This window comes from Sabethes cyaneus, chromosome 2 (genome assembly GCF_943734655.1).
Source record: "Sabethes cyaneus chromosome 2, idSabCyanKW18_F2, whole genome shotgun sequence".
NCBI lineage: Eukaryota > Metazoa > Arthropoda > Insecta > Diptera > Culicidae > Sabethes > Sabethes cyaneus.
Window position 1 is genome coordinate 132400575 of NC_071354.1, and position 22288 is coordinate 132422862.

At 38.0% G+C, this 22288-nt stretch overlaps 1 protein-coding gene across 1 annotated transcript; it reads left to right on the forward strand.

Annotated features, from left to right (window-relative positions):
* Positions 1 to 713: 713 nt before the first annotated feature.
* LOC128737167 (G-protein coupled receptor dmsr-1-like) lies at positions 714 to 20518 on the forward strand. Its single transcript, XM_053831741.1, has 3 exons — positions 714 to 862; positions 18899 to 19824; positions 20310 to 20518. The coding sequence occupies exons 1-3, from the start codon at positions 714 to 716 to the stop codon at positions 20516 to 20518; spliced, it is 1284 nt and encodes a 427-aa protein (XP_053687716.1).
* The last annotated feature ends 1770 nt before the right edge of the window (positions 20519 to 22288 follow it).

A 22288-nucleotide genomic window follows, 5' to 3' on the forward strand; every position in this document is an offset into this window, starting at 1 on the left:
TTTATTCTGCTCTCTGTACCATGCACCATTTTATCTGAACGACTTTTTAGACGTTATAATGCATCCAGGACAGATATTAAAACAATATTAAACTTCTAACATTATTCTGGGCTTGCAAAAACCCAACTAATGTTTATGGGGGCTTATTCCGGTCAGCAACAATAATAAAGGTGTGTAAGAAAGGTGCAGGTCCAATCCAATCGCCAGAAATGGAAAGCCAGACAATACCCAGCGCAAAATGAAAATCAAACGAGGTGATAAAATCTAACTAACAGGTCGTTTTTCGTTGGATTTACGGTCTCCGCGCAACAGTGAAACGAGTTCGGTTGTGCAGTGCTTTTGGCACTGGAATATTCTAGATTTATAGAATTATGCTTCAATGGAACTGGACAATAAAATTTAACAATAATTAATCTATGGATTAAAGTACACGTTTTATATGAAAACTGCCTATTAATATTACTCTGTGTATATCAATAGCTAGTTTAAATTTGTATTTTAATTTTATTTTATTCTACCAGAGTTTGGCTAACTATTTCGATAAATAATACCTATTTGATGTTTTCCTTCTTTTTTTTTCAGAACTTCCGATGCAACGTTGCAACTAGTGCCTATTTGTTAATAGTATAAAGAAAGTCGAGAGTGAGGATGGAGAATGTAATTTAATCTAGTAGAAAAAATTCTTTTCATTTTCACTTTGCAACAAGATAGTTATGTTGGAGGAAAAGATGAACGTGACTGAAATAGGTCAGTCAACGATGAACGACACTGATCCGATCAATGTCACTTCCACTGGTGGCAATAACGAGGCTTTACGCGAGCTACTTTATTGCGGTCAAGGGTTGGATGATTTCCACACGAGGTAAGCCAAACATCATTTTCTCAAAGACAAACTGTTTCGGCGCGCATTGATACATGTAGGTCTACAGACTAGAAAAAAACTCGAACCTTTCACTTGAGAATATAAAGCGTACATTTTCATTCAGTGTGCATTACTCTGCAGAGTGTGGTGAAAGTAAATCAATTTCTATCTCCAATTCATGTACTAACGCAAAGAAATTGGTAAATTTTCCGTCTGTTGGTAATTGTCCAATTTTATGCCACATCATTATTTCTATAGTATGGATAAATCACATATATGATTTGAAATATTAAAAAGGGAAAGCATCTAGGTAAGGCCAACGCGATTCGTCTGTTTTTGTAAATTATGCCCTCTACAAGGCATGACCGCGACAGGCAAAATTTTGACAAACAATTAAAGAGCCTTTTACAAAATAAGACATTTCTAGATGCAATCACTTCCATTCGATGGGGAATTTTTTCTAGTTTTCTGACATATGAAGACTTGCGATTGCCAGAGGACACCGAATATTTCCCGTGTTATGGTGTTACATTTACTTTCCTTCCAGTGTCAGTGGGTCATAAACCTTTAAAGATTTGATACTTATATTGACAAGCGTCATGTCCTGAAATTGTTATAGCGATCTATAGCATTTCATGAAAATGGCCATACACACTAAAAAAATGGACACACAGAACAGATTGCATATTTTTTCCTTCAGTTCAATTCTCAACCTTTTTGGAAATGAAGTACTACTATATGCATTGCCGGAACTAGGAAGCGGGGGGGGGCTAGGAGGGCTAAGCCCCCTTAGGAGAGAATAAACCCCCCCCCCCCCCTAGAAAAATTGACTTGGCCGACCAATAAAACGGTCGAAAAAAATTCCGGGGATATAGACCCCCCTATAAATGAGCGCTAGTTCTGCCAATGACTATATGTTTACGGATCCCGACCGCTCTAAGATGGCAGCACCATCAGCGGAATAATGACCTTAGCGTAACAACTTACTGTACTCGAAATCCGAAAATAGAAAAAGAGATCGATCTGGATTTTCGGCTCGGACACGCATCGGAACATGAAATATACTGAACCTTGCCCAGTAGCACAGAACAGAAGTGGAAGCTAAAATCCAAATACGTACATGCTACTTTCTGCAGATACTAGCGAACCTGGCGGTGGCGAGTCACTTTTTTCCACGAAAACACCCGAACGCTTACGAAAGCACACGAAAGCCTAAAACTAAAACTCCACGGTAAACTGTGCCTCTTTGCCGATGATACCGCTCTATTCTATCCCGGCACGGACTATTCGTAACCAAATCAAGGACGACCTGGAATTATTGACGGAGTTCTTTGGCGAAAATATGTTGTCCCTCAATTTAACGAAAACTAAGTTTATGATAATGCATGGTCCTTGGAGAAGTATTTCGGATCAAACGCCGATCAGGGTTCACGGTCACAATTTGGAAGAAGTCTCTCATTACGAATTTTACTACGGAGAATTTCACCATTTATGCCGCAAATATGTCTAAAAAACATGTACTTTGCATTAGTTCACTCTCGACTGCTGTATCTTGTGGCTAACTGGAGTTCTGCTAGTAAGTCAAATCTGCGAGAGTTGCCAGTTCTATAAAACCGTTGCCTAAAAGTTGTTCTGAGGAAACCTTTCCTATATCCCACTTCGTGCTTGTATTCAAACGTCAATGACTCACTGCTCCCAATAAAAGCGTTGCACGAATTTCAAATCTTGGTACAAATGTAAAAGATCATCAAAGATCCTTCATTACACCATAATACGATTTTGCGAAGAGGCAATTTGACACGAGTAGCCAGACAAGCTGGAAACTTCGTTTCGACTAGATACAATACGGAACTATGCAAGAAAAGATTTACCAATGTAGGAACCAACGCTGTATGAAAAGTTTTAAATTTGCCGTAAGAGCAAAGCTGAAACAAAACGTTTTAAGATATGTTAAACACATCTGGTCTAGTAATTCGAATAAATGGTATGAGGCATGGTACTCCCTATTCTGAGCCGTGGACACAACCCAAAGAATACTTCAGCCCTGAATAAATACAACCATCTGCGATGCAGTATTGGCACAATGACCAAGTGTAACTCCAGCTTCTCTAAGTTTAACTAACGCCAATAGCCGGCTACATTATTCCGTACTGACCCCCCAGTGCCGTGGTCGTGGATGCTCTCCGTGGAACACTCCTGCCTGAACGACTGTACTACAACTAAAACCAGATCACCTACTGGTGCTTCTCCGTGATACAATCCCTTCCTCTTCGTGTCGTGGACAGCCATCGGTGCTACAGCTTTCTGGTGCAATGGCCAAGGGGAAAACCAGCTTTTGTAAGGTAAAACACTGGTATATGTCTATCCGAAGCCATTGATACTGCGCGCCTAATGAAGTGCGAAATAATTCTAGTACATCAAAACATCATGCATCGAGCCCTGCTTCTTCTCTGCTAACTTGCTGCAGTTTAACTAACGTCAACAGCCGTCTACAGTATACCGTACTGATCTCTCTGTGCCGTGGTCGTGGATGCTGTCCATGGTACACTCCTGCCTGAACGACTGTACTGCAACTAAAACCAGATCATCTACTGGTGCTTCTCCGTGATGCAATTCCTTCCTCTCCGTGCCGTGGACAACCGTCGGTGCTACAGCTTTCTGGTGCAAGGGCTAAGCGGAGAACCAGAATTTAAACCGGCTACGAGGTCCTCTACTGATGCTTCTCCGCGATACACTTACGTTCCGTGTGGAGTGGATGACCGTCTATGGTACGTCCTCATAGCGCAACAGCCGAGCGGATCTCCAATTTATGCAACCGTCGTGCCTACCTAATAATCCGATAGACAGAAGATAGTCCAGCTCATCCTCGCCAGCTACAAGCCTAGCCGACGCTAAAGCTTAAGCCGACGATCACATTCATCCCTCACAATCATGCAGGGAAATCAATAATTACAGTGTTGTGCCTAATATTTTGTTTGATCCTTATAAATTATGCTTTGTATTAACTTGTAATTAGAATAAGATGGTATGCTTCCTTCAAAGAGATATTTTCTCACTTGAAGCATACAGTTTACTGTAATTTTTCTGGAAGAAGGGTAGGTTTTATGGCTTTGGGAGGAAGAATTCGCAAAGGAATACTACTCCCATCGGCTTTTCCCAACAAATAAATAAATAAAAATAAAAAAGCGTAGGAAAGCTGTTATGGGATAGGTAGCGAGCGTTCTGCTGCTATTCGCTTCTGTGCGAAAACCTTCCCAAAGAAAAATAAAAGCAAAAATCACTGTTACCAGTTTTGATCGCCGAATCGTTCAGACTTCCACTTCTCTTCTGTGCCAGTAGGATAAGCTTGCACAACTTCAAGGGAAGCTAGCCACCTAAAGCTTGAAATCCTGGGGCTGAGTACCTATCTATGACCAAACCGTACATCAATGTACGAAAATTAACATAAATAATTCGTAACAAATTCGGAATCGTAACTGAAGCTTAATACAGTGCGCCCAAGTTGATTTTCAATCGTATATAATGATAATAATTGGCACACATACGATATACAGAACAGAATTATATAGCAGTACAAAGCGAGTCGGGCTTAATCGGATCTTATCGTATATACATAATTACTTATATAGATGAAACGCGTGTATTTATTCATCACGTATATCGCCATCAAAATAGTACGGATATGTCAGTTTTCGCATCAAATACGATTTTGCGTGATATCTAGTACGTAATGCCGATTTTTAATTTTAATATACATTTAAAAATGCTAGCTGGGTGAGGTTCGTTGGCCCGATGCTGGCACAAGAAACCGTCGAGGCAAGTATTACTCAACTCTGGCATACGAGGTGAAAATGCTATTCGAGAAAGAGGAGCTGGATTCCTACTGAGCCTCCTGAGCCCTGATGAAGTAGGTACCGATAAACGAAAAAATAATCGTGGTCAGATTGAGAGCACGGGTTAAAAACCTACTGCAATCCAATGCCATGTGCCAACAGACCTTCAGGAAATCGAGAGCTTCTGCAGCCAGCTGAACAGCGTGGTTTAAAAAATCTCAAAAGGGGACATTCAGATCCTCTAGGGTGGCTTCAACGCAAAGATTAGCCCAAACAACGCATGAAAAGTCATGGGCTAGGAGAAACAAACAAAACCCGGGAGCTGTTTACAGAATTTTGTGGCAAAAACAACATGGTCATTGGTGGATCTCCTTTTCGCCATAAATCAGCACATAAGGTCACATGGGTTTCCCGTGACGGCCGAACAAAAAATCAGAGGGGTTGTGTATAAGACACGACCGCATATTCAACGTAGGACTACGCAAGGTTTATGTAAAGGTGCGTTTAGAATGGGCAATTTTGGCTACGTTGGGAATGCGATATGTTGCTAGTTTTTGCTCAATGTTGCTTCTGTCGCCACCTGCACATTTGTGGTACGTCGCCATAGTTACTTGGAAACATCAGCAACTGTTAGGAACAATTGCATGCCACTAGTTGCCAATCTAGACACACCTTACTAAAACACTTATGAGAAAATTGATTGCTAATGGAAATCATAATACTCTCCATTGACAGTTATGATGGTTCTGAAAAGAACCAATTTGAAAGTTTAAAATTGACTAAAACGATTGGAATTGCTACTTTGTGCTGTAGAGAAAAAGCATAATGTTAGCATTACAAAAGCATTACTTTACATTACATATTGCAGAACTTCGCAACGTGTAAATTATAAGCAATCTGGCACATGCTAAACCGCTATTTAGAGCAGCGTGGGGTCGAAATCAGACATCATGATAATGCTGATAATTTAAGTTTTCTGTTTGACACTGTGAATTAAAGTAATGTATGGTATAATCATAAATGACATTCTTTTTCTTACATCTGATTTCCAGTGGCAACATTATCGAGTTGATGTCGCTTGTCCGAATATTTCAACTGGATTGTTTAAAGGGTTCAAGGGAAGAAATCACATTGTCTCTGGTTAAGATAGTGGTGAATTAACACTACAGAGTAACAATTATTAAAAAAAAATGATTTGGCTAATCAGAAACTTAATACTAGCCGTTAAAATCAGGTACATGTTGTCATCTCCTTACCGGCTGGTAAGGAAAAGCTCCTGGCACTAATGTCGATATGGAAATAACTTCATTACTGTCCATCCATGTTTCGCTGAGCGCAAGGATATCTGCCTGTCTGAGAACCGCATCGGTTGAAATATCTGCTGAATGTGCGTGCGTTTAGACTCTGTACATTCAGGCTCAGCAGTACAGCAAAATGGCTTACGTTAGATATAAATTCTAGAAGTTCAGTACCTAAAGTAACCAATTTGTGGTTTTCCAGGCGCCTAAGTTCCGTCCGTAATTCCTGGATTCTCGGTGATGCAGTTCCCTTGGCATGGTAAAACTTAAATATGCCTCTGTTATTCGTCAAGTACAATCCTTCAATCGATGTAACTCTTGACATTCCCACGTACACCAACTGCTGTTCCTGTCCCTTGCCATACTCGTACGCGATTTCAGAAAATGTGCCGCCTTGACTCTTGTGTACAGTAAGAGCATTCGCACCTACTAAAGGAAATTGTATACATTTGCACTTAATGCTACTACTTAGCTTAATATTTGCAGATTGCTTTTCAATAGGTGTCCAATCGGGCTGAAGAACGTCATGCTTAGAGTACACAGCGAGCCTCAATTTGACCCGCAAGACCTTTCCAATGGAGTTGATTTCAAATTTGACCAATGATAATAAAGCACAGTTTGCGAGTATCTCACATAATAATATTTTGAACCATTATTTAAATTATTTTTTATAATATTCTATCCGGCAAGTTGAAAGCATGGAATGGTATATCCATAAACAAGCCGAAAATGTTTGATGACTGATCCCATACCCTACATTTTTACATCTTTTCGGCTTCTATAGGACTCACCTGTTACGTTAGGCGATACGCTGGCCTCTACGTGCGCCGGAGCGGTCACCTCACGCAACACTTCAACGTTGAAGGGACCAGCTATTTCGTGCGATGCACCATCTAACGATGTATTGCCCACTTCAGAATACATTGAATCACTACGATTTCCTTTTCTTCTCTAACGGTAGAATTTACAGCGCTCTGCCACCGTCAACGCTGGCCTCTTAGCTGGTCCAGTTAATAATGCCTGCTCACGGACTCGCTTGCGGTATTTACGCATATATTTTGCTTGAAGCAATTGAGACATTGTAGAATCAGATGCACAAAATCACTCACTTCTCACTTAAATTGATTGTATGTTATTAATAACAATTTCATATGGTAACTATGGCGACGATTGAACGAATACTGTAGAGAATTTGGAAAAATTGTTCAACTTTACGTGGAAAGTCTAGAAGTTACATACAAAATACAATCTTCTAATAAAAACTATACAAAAGGCTGATATTTTGTGATTCGAATGGTATGCAAACCATAAAAATATATTCAGAATTAGCTGGGCTATAAGCGTTCAAAATCTATCACTTTGTTGTGTCGCGGTCATCTTTGCTTCTCCAACGTGCCACCCTATTAAAGTAAGACGTAGTCCTACGTCAAAAACCAAATTGACCACACCTGCATCAACCGAAAGTTGAAAAGAAGCCTTCTTGACATACGCCACAAGTGCAGCGCCGATAACACCTTGTTATCGGTGACATACGCTCACGCGTCGCACGTGTTCAGAAACAAGAGGAGAAATTGGGTATCGTTCGCCAATTAAAATCCCGAGGTGAAAAGGATATTTGTCAAACGACTGGAAATCCGAAGCTACGACTTACCAGCTGTTTGACCGGCATTAAGAACGGCTTCATCACGACCAGTGACGAAGCCCTCGGCAAAGTGCGCAGCGGGCAAAGAGTGTGCATCTCGGATGAAACTTGGAGAAAGATCGATGAAGGGAGAGAAGCTAAAGCTGGCATTAAGCTAGCGCGAACTAAGTCAACGATACATCGAACTGGAGAGGGATGCTAAACAAGCTATCAAGCGGGACAAGAGAGCCAGGACTAACTCCTTAACCGAGGAAAAAAACCGCCGCCACCAATGGTAATATCTGATTAGGATACGATATTTCTCGTCGTCTTAGTGGTACCAGGATGAATAATAAGATGCCGCTAAGGGGCAGAGCTGGTCAGTTACTGACTGACAGTACAGAACAGGTTAATTGGTTGATTAAACATTTTCAACCATTCTTTCGAGTTTCAAATGTCAGAAACCCACAAAACCAACAGCGTATGACGCCAATAGTTTGTCGCATTAATTTCGTCTGCGTATTCAGCAGCTTTTTATCAGCGCTTCAGCAATCTATGCGAAACCGCTACTTTTCCGGTGGCCTGGATGCACGACGTGTCGGTCAAAGTCCCTAAAAAGGATATCTAACTGAATACGGTAACTGGCATGGCATCACATTGCTCTGAATTACTGTTAAAGTACGTTGTAAAGTAATCTTCAACCGAGGCCAGGAGAAGATCTACGTTACTCTTCGGCGGCAACAAGCTGGATTCCGTGCTGGCCGATCATGTGTAGACCAAATTATAACGCCCCGCATTATATTCGAGCAGATCAACGAATGCCAGCACTCTCTTCTGCTGGTGTTCATTGATTTCGAAAAAACCCGAATTAATCCACCTAGCGGCGTGACCTAGCCTTTCTACTGCCACAATAATCACTATTCAATTTCTCAGGAACATCCATAATTAACTTGACTATATTTTTGAATATGCGTTCCGTATTCCTCAAAATCCTTATTTGCCAGTAAAATTCACAACGTATTGCGTAGAATAATTATATTTTCTTTCCTTGGGTGCGTAAATACTTGTAAGTGTCATTTATGCTACTTGATGAACACCTTATTTAGTTTCATAATATTTACGTGATTTATCGAGAAATAATGTAAACACAAAAGATAATTTTTACAGACTTGAATGAATATATATAGAAAACCCTCTAACGGGTCTACAGACGGCCTTAACTTTCGGGCTTCAGAGCCATATACGAAACTTGTTTTGAATTGACAATGTGAATCATGTGTTCATAGCAGATTATTTGATATTTTGATATTAATACCATGCGTTCAAAAGTTAGCATCTTTGAAAAACAAGAGTTCAGAAAAATTATTATTATACTTCGCTTTTGAAGAAAAAGGATATCGACAACAAAATGATTAATCTCAAAATTTTACTATTAGTTTGCTTGGCTTCAATTTTGCAATATATCTGAATTAGAAAAAATAACTGAATAGAGCATTAGATATGAAAAAGAGAAATTGAACTTTTTCTTAGCTGGCGCTCCTTCAGATAATTATTTTTGCATGAAAATCAAAACTTAAGCTTCTTTTGAATGTACCTTCATGAAAAGATAGTCATTAGCTTGATCGCATCGGTTTTACAATGTTAGAGGTTTAGGAAAACAAAATGAGGTCGAAAAATAGTGCCAAAGCTGCGCCATAAACATGCTTGAGAATGGGAAATATGATCGATATGATTCCCAGTGCTTGTCTTTTTTTGATTTATTTATTAAAACATGATACATGACATAAGACATCTGTCCTTCAAAATGTCACTAACAAAAATAAATCTTACAAAATTACTACCATGCAACGTATACTTCCAATTTTTCATATAACATTTCTAAGCTCTAGTATCTATTGATTGAAAAGAGCATCTATTGATGCGCAGAATTTGTTTGAATTTTGTATAAATTTATTTGGAAAAATCGACTCACTAGTATTTTTAATCCTATACGCTACTATACCTACATGCTTAAATTAACTGATTTTCTTCGCTTTTTGCTTTTCTTGTACAATTGTGAGTAACAGCAAGTGAACAAAATGACAATTGAAATCTGAAATCAAAGAAAAGAAAAAGCTTTTCGATTGAATCCCACTATTTAATATTTATTTGCGACAGATACGTAGTTCGCCTACGACGTGCAGGCTTCATCAGTGTCTTATTTCAAAGCGTATACGTATCTGTCGCGAATAAATATTAAATAGTGAAATTTAGTTGGTAAAAGTTTTTTCTTTTCTTGAATTTTAATGCAAATTTAAAAATTGCAAATTGTCATCACATACACACATACATACATACATACATACATACATACATACATACATACATACATACATACATACATACATACTTACATACATACATACATACATACATACATACATCACACACATTGCATACAATCAACATTTGTTTTGATTTCATACGTTTTAACGGTTTAATATACGGTGCTTAAGTGTTAAAGTTTAAATAACTTTTGAATGAACCGTCCGATTTTAAATAACTCGGTTTCGTTTGATAGATCTCAGCAGTAATTTTCAAATAATAATAAAATGTGTGATGTTTTTCATTGAATTAATGCTTATATGTTACAAAAATATGTTTTAAATACTATTTTTTTCACATTTCTTTATGTAACTTTCAAACTACAAGTCCAATCGTCATGAAATTTGGAAGTTAAGGGTTTGCAATGCTCCTCTTTCATATGCAATCAATTTTGTTCAAATCGGTTAAGGGACCTATGAGATAATGAAGTCCCATATTTTTCGTATTTTTATACATAACTTTTGAACTAAAATTCCGATCAGTATGAAATTCAATAGCGATCAATGAGACACCTAGACCTTTCATTTGACACTAAGAACATTAAAATCGGTCCAGCCATCTCCGAGAAAAGTGAATGAGATTAAAAGCGTCACATACACACACACACACACACACACACACACACACACACACACACACACACACACACACACACACACACACACACACACACACACACACACACACACACACACACACACACACACACACACACACACACACACACACACACACACACACACACACACACACACACACACACACACACACACACACACACACACACACACACACACACACACACACACACACACACACACACACACACAGAAAATGCTCAGTTTTCGAAACTGAGTCGAATGGTGTATGACATTCGGCCCGCAGGACCTTCTTTCCATTTCCGGTTTTCCAAGTGATTTCTATACCTTTATACTATATATTTATATAGTAGAAAGGCAAAACGTCTAACCGATTCAACCACGAAAACATCTGGGGCGCACAGGAGTTCCCGATAGGCTGATTCATCTTATCGAGGCTCAATAGGAGACATTCTCATGCAACGTGTTGCACAATGACGTTCTGTCCGACCCTATGGGGGTTTCTGTTGGTGAGAGATAGAGCTGCATATTATCAAAGTTGCCGCTTCTGGTCGGTATGGATAAAATACTAATTGGAGCAATTGACAGTAGACCAAATCGAGGATTACTACGGAAATATTTAATAATTTTTTAAACTGAATTCATACTCCTTTTATTTCTACTAGATCGTAAATAGTCCCAAAAATACTTATTTTTAATTCCACATTTTTTTTGACGTATGACTACGTCTTACGGCAAGGTTTAGGATAGGGTGTCATTCCAAAAAATCTTTCTCGCAAAGTGGTCAGGTTTTGAACGCTAATAGCTTAGCGGTATCCCGATCGATTTTCAATATTCTTACACCAATCGATCGGAAAATCTTCTAAGAATTGACCCAAATGAAGAAAAGTATGGATTGTTGATGTTGAACTATTGAAAAATTGAAAATAATGAACCTGTTAAACCAGAATTCTCGCTTTGTGATTGGTTGTTGGAAATGACGTCATCAAAGTAGAAACGCGTTTTCACACTCCGGCTTATAAATCAGTCAATTTTTAATAGATATTTACAACAATTGATCGGAAAATCGAATTGGAAAATACAGAAAACTATTGATTTTCAATGCGCGAAAATTCCATTTAATTCTACTCCATTAATACTAAACGTTACGTATGTAGCATGTATACATGAAGAATCGTATTATTACATAAATGGATACATCCTACTATCGCTACAAAGAGACTTACGTAGTCCTACGTCATCTATGCGGTCGTGTCTTGTGCACAACTCCTCTGATTTTTATAGAAGCTGGCTATTTTTAGAAAAACAAAGCTTATTGTTAACTAAAAGGTCGAAAAGGTTAGAATCAAAAAAATACCTGGGTTAGCCGTAAGTTTACAATAATCTTTGTTGAATTTATACGGAATCCTCTTGCATTTACAAATTATTTTTCTGCGTGTGAAATATGTAGAATTGAAATTGTGAAATGTGTAATATTCTATATATGGTCAACTTAAACGTTCTTATAATCTATAATGGAAATAAATATATATAACACTGTTAATATTTCAATATAATCATCCCATTTGAATTTGTTCACATCATATTGAACAGTTCACGTTCTCAGAACTGCACTAATTGGTGTAAGTAAAAGTAAGTAAAAGCGTTCCTGTTTTGCCATCGCTTTATAATTTCAACCATAACTAGCGCATTTTAACCCAAAAAATCGTGTTGAGATGTAGCATTGCGCTCTACAAAACTTTACACAATATCAGCCTGACTTCGTCGTACCCATGTGACAAGATGTAATCATGATGTCATAGTTCAAATCGATCCGATATTTTAATGTTTATCCCTTCATGCATGAAAACATGAGTTGACTCCAGATAACTGCAAATAAATTACCATTTATATAATGCAAAGGAAAACAAAAAAAAACACAGTTATGTAGCACACTATAAGCATTTTCAAAGGATGTAGTTTATTTCATGTTTAAAAAACCAAGCATGCAAAAGTGGCAGATAGCTGATAATAATTCACCCTTTCTCTCATTGCGGCTTCCTACTTGTAGTGGAAGGTAATGACATCGGATCTGGAATTTATGGTATAGGCGTTATTATATTGACGAGAAGCACTGAGGTTACCCTTCACTTATGATTTTGAACTATGTACCTAGTCATACCATTTACCTCTTTCATCTAGCCATTTTCCACAGAATCTGAGATAAATATGCTAGCACATAGAAGCAAATAATCTTATGTAGCATAGGTAAATAAAAGTAGAAAGAAAAATAATGATTTAAGCAGATAGCATCTACTAAGTTACGAAGCCATAACGTGTTTTTTTTTGGTGCATTACATTTGCTTGTTTTATCAAACAGCCTTTCTTAGATGTCGATTAGAAAAATGATGAGCTTAAATTCATTTTTTCTATGATACGTAAACGTGGACATTAACCAAATGGCTCACTCGTACTGCTGGTTGAATTAAACGAGAGTTTTTCTGCTTTCTTGTTCTGAACTGTTACTGGCAGACAATTGTGGTAGATAATATGCCTGTGCCGTTCCAGATAGCATTGACATCGTGTTAATACTATTTGTATCAAGGGTGCCGTAATGATGATAAAATGTTGCGTTCTTATAATTTCCGAGATCGTACTTATCAGCAAGACACATCAGAGTATTAAAGGACAATTGAGTATCTCCTAAATGATAAAGAAACCAGACGTGACTGTTTTCAGATGCGGACAAAAAGCTACGCACCAATCTGGTTTTAAACTGAATCCAATCATATTATGAAATCGTATTACTTACCTACTGTCAGATGTTCAATCATTTTTGTGTAGATCGAGTAAAAAAACGACGGGTAACACTTTCATTTTCCAGTTCGACTAAAAATGTAAAAAAAAATTGTTTTTGGAAGGTATCTCCCAATCTATCTTGATCATTTGTTTGTTACTTAACCAGTCCCTTTCATTCTGTTTCAATATTACAGTTTATATGCCAATTGAACATAGGAGTATGATAGCCAACCAACACCTTATTCACGTACCCTATGTATATAAATTATGTTTATTTAGGATGATGAATGGTTTTCAGGAGGTGTATGAATACATTTTATTCTGCATAGATTGGTTTTTATAAAAGTTTTTTGGATCCTTCCTAGACATAAGCTTTAAAGGTTAGGATGAAAGAATGGCTCTTCGCCATCTTGTGGCACTTTGTCAAATATTGGGGAAAGAGCTTGGGTATGCACCGCAAGTATGTACCTACTTTTTTCTGTATGGTTCATCGCCGAGACCAATACTTTCATGTGTTGTAATATTACCCGGGTGTAGGTATGCTGTATTCTGCTCTGCATTTCTGTGCTTTAGTATTATTGAGTAAGCTATATTTTTTAAAAGCTAATTTTTTATGCGTGCTTGTGTAAAATAAACTCTATCAAAAAGTAACACACATTAAAATTATTTTTTTCCGAGGTTGCTTCGCAGATCTCTTGATGGAAATTTGACTTTTTGTAGACAAAATAAAATATAGTGCTTTCCTATGAAAGTTGTTTGGTTTGCCTGAAGGTGCCTGAAATTGAAAAAAAAATTGAATAGTGCAAGTTTGTTCCGATGAATCCGTTCCGTACGGCACTGAAATACTTACAGGGTGAGTAGTAGTAACTGTCAGGAAAGTAAATGGTCCCAAAAATAAGAGCTTGCATAAATTTAAATTTTGAGTGTTAAGTAAAGTGCATAACATTTGTCTTAAATTAGTCCAATTCATCTTTCTCCCTTTGCTTTAATTACCAGTCGCAATCGTTGTTGAAACGCGTTACAGGTGGCACGCACGATATTCTGATCTGCAATTCATCCCATATCTTCTCCAAACGTTACCTTAAAGTACACAGTCAATCCTTTGGTGCTTCTAGTTAGCATGTAACCCTATACATAGAAATTAAGTGGATACAGACCAGGCGAAGAGGCAGGTCCCCTCTTTATAAGAAATAAAAGCCGGAAAATTGTCCTCACACCAAGCCTTTGTAGCTTTCGTATGGTGAGACGGTGCAGAGTCTTGTTGGAAACAGTATGATGCATTCTTTTAGTGATGATGGGAAGCAAACGGTTCTTCAAAAGATCATCGATGTAATAATTAGTGTTGATTTCAACACCAGGTCAAATGAACAGCAATGGAACCTTCAATTTTTTGTAGAAACATCGCCTTGGAAACATTCTAAAACCTTTGAACAGCTGGTTTGACCCCAGGATTATCAAAAATATGTGCTGCATATATACTCTCTTTTCGTCGGTTATTGGTGATCATGTAGCAGAAACATTTTTTCGTCCGAAAACAGAAAATTACCGTGCCGCTTGAGCAGCTGACGACATCTTTCGATTCTTGCAAGCTTCTACTTTTCAGTCAAACCGTGCACCGGTTGTTTTTTGTATGGAATCAATCGAAGATTATTTTTCAAAATACGAAATTCACAGTTGCCAGACTAATCTGGTTTCCGTCGAATTCGCGTTTACAACCATTGATATTTTTTGAAACAATGGTTCTACAATTGATGAAGGGACGGTAGGGAAAGAAATGAAAATTGAAAATGAAATGAAAATGTTTGGGGAGTATTTTTTCCAAGAACCGATTTCTTTTTATAGCTTGGTGGTACGAAAGATGAATCTTTCGTGTATTCCGAGTGGTTTGAGCTTTTTTAAAATATGACACTGTCGACAAATTAAAAAAAAATAAACTCATCACAAGTTTCCTTTTTACGTTCAGAATTGCAACGACTTTTAAACGAATGAAAATTTAAAATAAACTTGTAAACCGTGTTGACATTTGAATACATTCTAAACGAAAAATATGCAGACACATCTGTGATTAACCCCATTTTAATTCTACACGTCCAAAAAACACTGACAGTTATTACTACTCACCGCATACAGGGTGAGTAATAGCTTAACATCCACTTTCCGTGGTTAGATGATTACAAAATCCAGTATCAAAATGAGCGGAAAAGTTGTAGAATCGAAATCTGAAAAAAAAATCTGGGAAACATGATGGGGTTGGAATTTTTCAGATGAAATTGTACTCAATGAGGAAAAAATGTAAATTGTAAATGGCAATTTCCTTTGAAAATGTAGTGATAGTTTCTATCTAAATGCAATATTCCCGCAAACAAAGGAAAATAATAACGTCGGGGTTTTGTATTTAAAAAAGGAGGTGCTCCCAATAATCGATGGGAGATTCAACCGGCAACAAATATGAAATTTTTACGTTCTGCCCTAAAAGAACAATATGACAAGTGGCGAATGACCCTCTGGGTTAAAGCCACATTAAAAAATTGGTTCAAGTCCAAGAAGGTCGATTACACGTTTGAACTACCTCTCGGTCACTTCGTGTGCAATGACCTTACTTATTTATTAACTTTAGCAGCCCAGCAGGCTCTTGCCGTGTCAATAATTTCTCTCCATTGTACGCGGTCCTGGGCTACTCGTCGCCAATTCGTTGCGCGTCTCGACACATGCAAGTCAGCTTCAACTTGGTCGAGCCATCTAGCACGTTGGGCCCCTCTATTCCTGGTGCCGGTAGGGTTCTTGAAGAGAACGGATTTCACTGCACAGTCGTCTGGCATCCTTGCGACGTGGCCGGCCCGCCGTAGTCTCCCAACTTTCGTCAGGTGTAGGATGGGAATCTCTCCAAGCAGTGCCTGTAGCTCGTGATTCATACGCCTCCGCCACTCTCCGCTTTCCGTTCGTACTCCACCAAAAATAGTCACTGTTCGTGGGAGGCAAACGTTACTATTCTGGAGCCTCGTCCTACCATATATTTGGTTTTCGACGCATTGATTTGTAACCCTAGCCTCCGTTTTTAGTCGGACTACTCTTGCTGAAGATCGTTCCTCTCGTTTCGATGCCCACCCGCCGGATCACACCTTCAATAGCGATATTGAATAACATACAGGACAATCCATCTACTTGCCGTAAAACTCTGCACGATCCGAAAGGACTCGAGCGTGTCCCCGTAACGCGCACGTAGCAGATAACTCGCCCCAGAGTAGCTTTGATCAGCCGCGTCAGTTTGTCCGGAAAACCGCACTCGTGCATTATCTGCCATAGCTGTTCTCGTTCAACTGTATCGTATGCTGCCCTGAAATCCACGAACATATGATGCGTGGGTACGTTGTACTCTCGACATTTCTAGAGGATTTGTCGGAGAGTAAAAGTTTGATCCGTAGTAGCATGGGCCCCCATAAAGGTCGCCTGATACTGCCCTATGAATTCTTTTGCTTTTGGGGATAGACAACGCAACAAAATCTGGGACAGCGCCTTGTAAGCGGAGCTGACCAACGGAATGCCGCGGTAATTACAGCAAAGTAGCCGGTCGTCCTTTTTGTAGATGGGACAGACTACATCTTCCATTCACTCCTCTGGTAGTTTCTCTTCCTCCCTAATCCTAGAAATTATCCAATGAAGTGACGTTGCTAGCGATTCTTGGCCATTTTTGTAGAGCTCTGCCGGGAGTCGGTCCTTTCCGGCGGCTCTATTACTCTTCAGCTGACGAATTTCTCGCCGGATCTCTTAGAGATAGTTTGTGATTAGATCCCCTCCCTCGTCCCTACACATGTCCCTACACATGAAATGACCTATATTCTATATTAGGGGAACTGGGGGGAAAATGAACACCCTTAGCAATTTCGCCATTTTCTTCCCCAGGAACCAACCAAATGCTGATCGCACTACATGAATTGAAAGCTGGATTCATATTCCACGTAGCAATATATAAAGATGTTTAAAAAAGGACTATTTGTCATGAAAAATTCCTTTTTTACGAAAGCGTCACATTCGAGCCTGATTTTTTTCATGTGGGTAAAATGAACACGCAGTGAGGGCAAAATGAACATGTCATAGAAAACTAAAGTATACATGCAGTTTGAATAAATTAAACATCATTTTACATTATCATTTTTCTACATAAGCCGTAGGTATTCAACAAGGCTGTTGGAATTCAAATGGGAGCCCACAAAGTTAACATAATGTATCTTCGCCACGTTCATACAATGCTAGACTTTTAGCTCGCAGGATTTTCCAGCACTCGGTCATTTTCCGTCATTTTTCGAGAGACTCGATTATTTTTGTTGCTTGAATTGCCATTATTTCGTAGCTGCTGATAAATGGAAAGTAAAACAACATGATACACACTGTTCATTTTGCCCCAATAGTGAGGTGTTCATTTTACCCCCAAAACACCAATTGTTTTCTAGTGTTTATTATAAACAAACAGTTAATAAAAATATTTGGAATTTTCGACAGATCCGTGGGATAGTGATAAGCAAACAACACTGAATGATACCAATAGTCAAAATTTAATTTGTTTCGCCAAAATAGCTTATTTACTAATAGTGGAAATTACCATCCGCGTCAGATTTCTGCAAATATTTTTTACTTTTTCCATTTTTTTCACATTAGAAAGCTTATGATCACCGCATATTGTCTCAAACAGCTTGAAATACTTCTAGGAGAGGATACCTATTGATCTGGAACAGATTTTAATTGGTTTACTGGGAATTTGGCTGCCTGTTCATTTTACCTCCCCTGTTCATTTTACCCACAGTTCCCCTATGAATTATTTCGTTCAACAGTTCGATTAAAACACACATCTAATTGATTTCCTATTTCATTAAATAAATGAATGATCTGCGGAAGCCCTTTACCAAATAAATTATACGACACTGGAGAAATGTTACGTTACTAATGCACAAAATGTCTTTTTTCTAGTGCATTCCGATACATGACATACAAGCTGCAAACAATTTTCCGGGAATCCTATTAACGATTGATCCAGACGTATGATAAGGCACGTTCAAAGTGGCGTTGATTTATCGAGAGAAACTGATAATTTAATAAGCGAGAAGTCTGTTGCCGTACATTTTTCTTTCTGCTTGTGGCTGGTGTTTAACTTCTCTTAAGCTTTATAACAAAAGTATAAAAATCGATCGAAGAATATGAAACCCGTCGAATTATACCTATGCTCATATATGGGCTAATATTGTGGCTTGTCGCTTTGAGACGGCCTTATAAATCCGTTTACCACCATTTGAAAAGTGTTGTAATCTAGTGTTGCAGATTTTTTAGGTGTTGTAATTGTTTAAAAATGTTATTTCAATGGAACAATTAGTTGGGTTGATCATCTTAATCACGGAGGCAGAATTTTTATGTAAAATTGAAAAACATGATATACTGATAAATACTATTTTGAATATGAATAGATATGAAAAATGAAATTTGCACACATTTAAACTTGAGCAATGAGCTATGAGATAGTCGTTTATTTAATAACACGTATTTATATCTTTCAGTTACTCAAACGTTCACGGCATTGTATGTCTGTTAGTATGCACTTTTGGCAGCATCGCCAATGTTTTGAACATCGTTGTTTTAACGAGAAGAGAAATGCGTTCTCCTACAAACGCTATCCTGACGGGACTGGCAATTGCAGATTTGCTAGTCATGCTTGACTACTTACCTTACGCAATTTATATGAGCCCTTACACAAAATTTTCCCGAGAAGAACGCCTCACTTACAGCTGGAGCTGGTATGTCGCCTTCCATTCAATCTTCGCCCAAATCTGCCACACCATTTCAATCTGGCTGACAGTGACGTTGGCAGTTTGGCGATATATTGCCGTAGCATATCCACAGAAAAATCGCATTTGGTGCGGTATGACGAACACGCTAATCGCAATTACCAGTTCATATGTTATTTGCCCATTGCTTGGTATTCCGCTGTACTTATCATTTAGTATTAAATCCCACGTGGAGTTGTTAGACATTAGTGGTAACCCCTATAAAGCGATGAACAATGAACCTGCTAGAAATGTTACACTCTACAGGATGCTGACGTCTGAGTTGGCAGAAAAGCATCCAGCGTTGTTGAATATAAATTTTTGGATTTACAGCGTTGTGATAAAACTGATACCATGCATAGCATTAACGATACTAAGCTTGCGACTAATTGCTGCATTACTAGAAGCAAAGCACAGAAGAAAACAGTTGATGGGAAATTCCAACGGCATGAAACAGATCGTGGACGGACGAGTAGTCGATCTGCAGCAAAAGAAAAGCGGAAAAAACATAGATAAGGAAAAGCAAACCGACCGCACCACACGCATGTTACTGGCTGTGCTTCTACTGTTCCTTATCACAGAATTCCCGCAGGGAATCCTTGGACTGCTGAGTGCACTGTTGGGCAAGCACTTTTTCTACAATTGCTATCTCAAACTAGGTAAGTGTGAAATACTACAGGATACGGTTTGGCAATCGAATTTCCCATGACACCTTTCAGCACATTTTTTTGCCTTAGTTGATGGAAGTGTGTATCGTTACGGTCCTCTTAACATTTTTGTGGGAGGACATTCATAAGCCACGTGGGCCAGCTTTGAGCAATTTCAACAGCTTCATTATCGGTTTTTGAACAAAAAGCTTTTTATTCATCAAAAGTTTACCGTTTTTGTTTAGATTACTACCATTATTCCCGTTTCTTTTCACTAAATTCCTATCATGAACTACACTCGTAGTTTACTGCGGTCGAGGTGTTAAAAATTTATCTTGTTGGTTGTGGTTGTTGCTATACTTTTCGTGATTACCATAACAGTTTCCATGTGCATGTAAATAAATTCAAGAGTATGCTAAACGTTTTTTTCTTGTTCTATGAAATTTCACTGGAAATGACTACAACGTTACAAATTGCTTTTTTATTCTATTGCACAGGCGACCTCATGGATGTGCTAGCTCTTATCAATTCCGCTATAAATTTCATCCTATACTGCTCCATGAGTAGACAGTTTAGAAATACTTTTAATTATCTATTCCGTCCGAAATGTCTTGATAAGTGGCTGCCAATTCCCCAAATCGACGAAGGCACACCGATCGATCGTCGAAATCAGGATGGCGCAACAACTCAGATAACTCAGATCTAGCAATCCGAGGATCGTCCTGAGCGCTGCCATTGCTGCTTGAAACTACTACCTACAGAGATGTTCAGGTGCATCTCTTCCGGTAAACGGCACACTGCGACAAGTTCAGCAAGATGCATAATGCTCTAGTGATGATCAGGCCATTGGATTAAAAATGATGTACAAATTTTTGCATAGATTAAGGTTCAATTTCCTCAAGTAAGTCTGTTTTTTTAAAGTAACTGTTTTTTTGTATATTTAATTTAATTATTATATTTTAATCCATTTCGTTAAGTTTGATTATATTTTTCACAATTTCTCGTTCTCGTTTCAGGCATGTAACTAAAACAATGTACAACAACGAAAAGAAAATTTTAAAGTTATACAAGCGTACTACCTCCAAATAATATTATTGTTAAGCATTATTCACTATTGAATGCGGTTACTAAAATCCATTTATAACAAATATGGTTGATTTCATCGAGATAAAATTTTAAAAACAAGAACAATTCTAAAACTAGGAAGTCACCGTAGGATTGGTAGGACTGATATCGCCCAATGGAAATAGTATATGTTTGTCCATAGTTTTCATAAAAAGCACTTTCATTTTAGGGGTTACTAGTTTTGAAATTGGCGAGTTTATATTTAATAAATATTGTAAATGTATTATTTTAAATTGTGTTATTGTTTCAGAATGATCCGATTTGATTTAAAATAGATATCAATTTTATCTAAATATAAAAAAAAAACTTCAGTTTATCAATTTTATATTAATCATTGGATTTTTTTAATAAAAAACGAATACATTTTGCGTAAGGTCCCAAGTAATAATGTTGGAACCAAGTCATTAGGTCCCAACATCGACACACAAGCGAACACGACACGAACAGATTTTTTTTGCAAAATATGTTTTTTATGTGGAAAAATCACAAATTCGCTGGAAAAATCAGTACCACAGATTGGTAATCAAAAACTTAAACAAAATCTTTTTTATTAAATTTTATTTGTTAAACACATATTACACACATTTCCAACCCATGTCGCGCTATGGTTAATAAGGGGGGTTGTGCACACTTCTTTTGTCCAGCGCCTCTGTGGTTCAAAGGTACACGGGTACCAGTGAGCGACACGCCCTGGCAGGTGTTGTGGGTTCAAATCCGGTTATAATCTCTGTTTACAGCTTGGTTCGACCCATGCACCTTCCAGCATTGTACAAAAGATAGGAGTCACAACGACAACTTGTTAACCATAGCTACCTATTACCCTCCCCCCCTTCCTTTCCACCCTTCCCCTTCATTCCCGGAAAAATCCTTCTTCATTACTTTTCCTTACCGTCCCTTCATTGTAGAATCATCGTTTCAAAAAAATATTAATATTCTTTATGTTTTCTCCATCACACATGCTTTTCTTCCAAAACATGAAAGGGTTTACATCAATAAATACAACTCTAATACAAAAATTAATTTTTTAATGTAATCTACCTCCAGGCTATTTTTACTGCTCTATGCCTAAAACCTACCTAAAACCAATTCAATTTTCAATTAATCAAAAGTAATTTTTGACGAAGGACTATGTCTTGCGGCAAGTTTTGAGATAGGGTGTCATTCCAAAAAATCGAAAAGTGCGAGCGTCACGAAAAATGATAGGTTTTGAGCACATATTCTTACACCAATTGATCGGAAAATCTTCTAAGAATTGACCCAAATGAAGAAAAGTATGGATTCTTGATGCTGAACTATTGAAAAATTGAAAATAATGAACCTATGTTTTACCAGAATTCTTGCTTCGTGATTG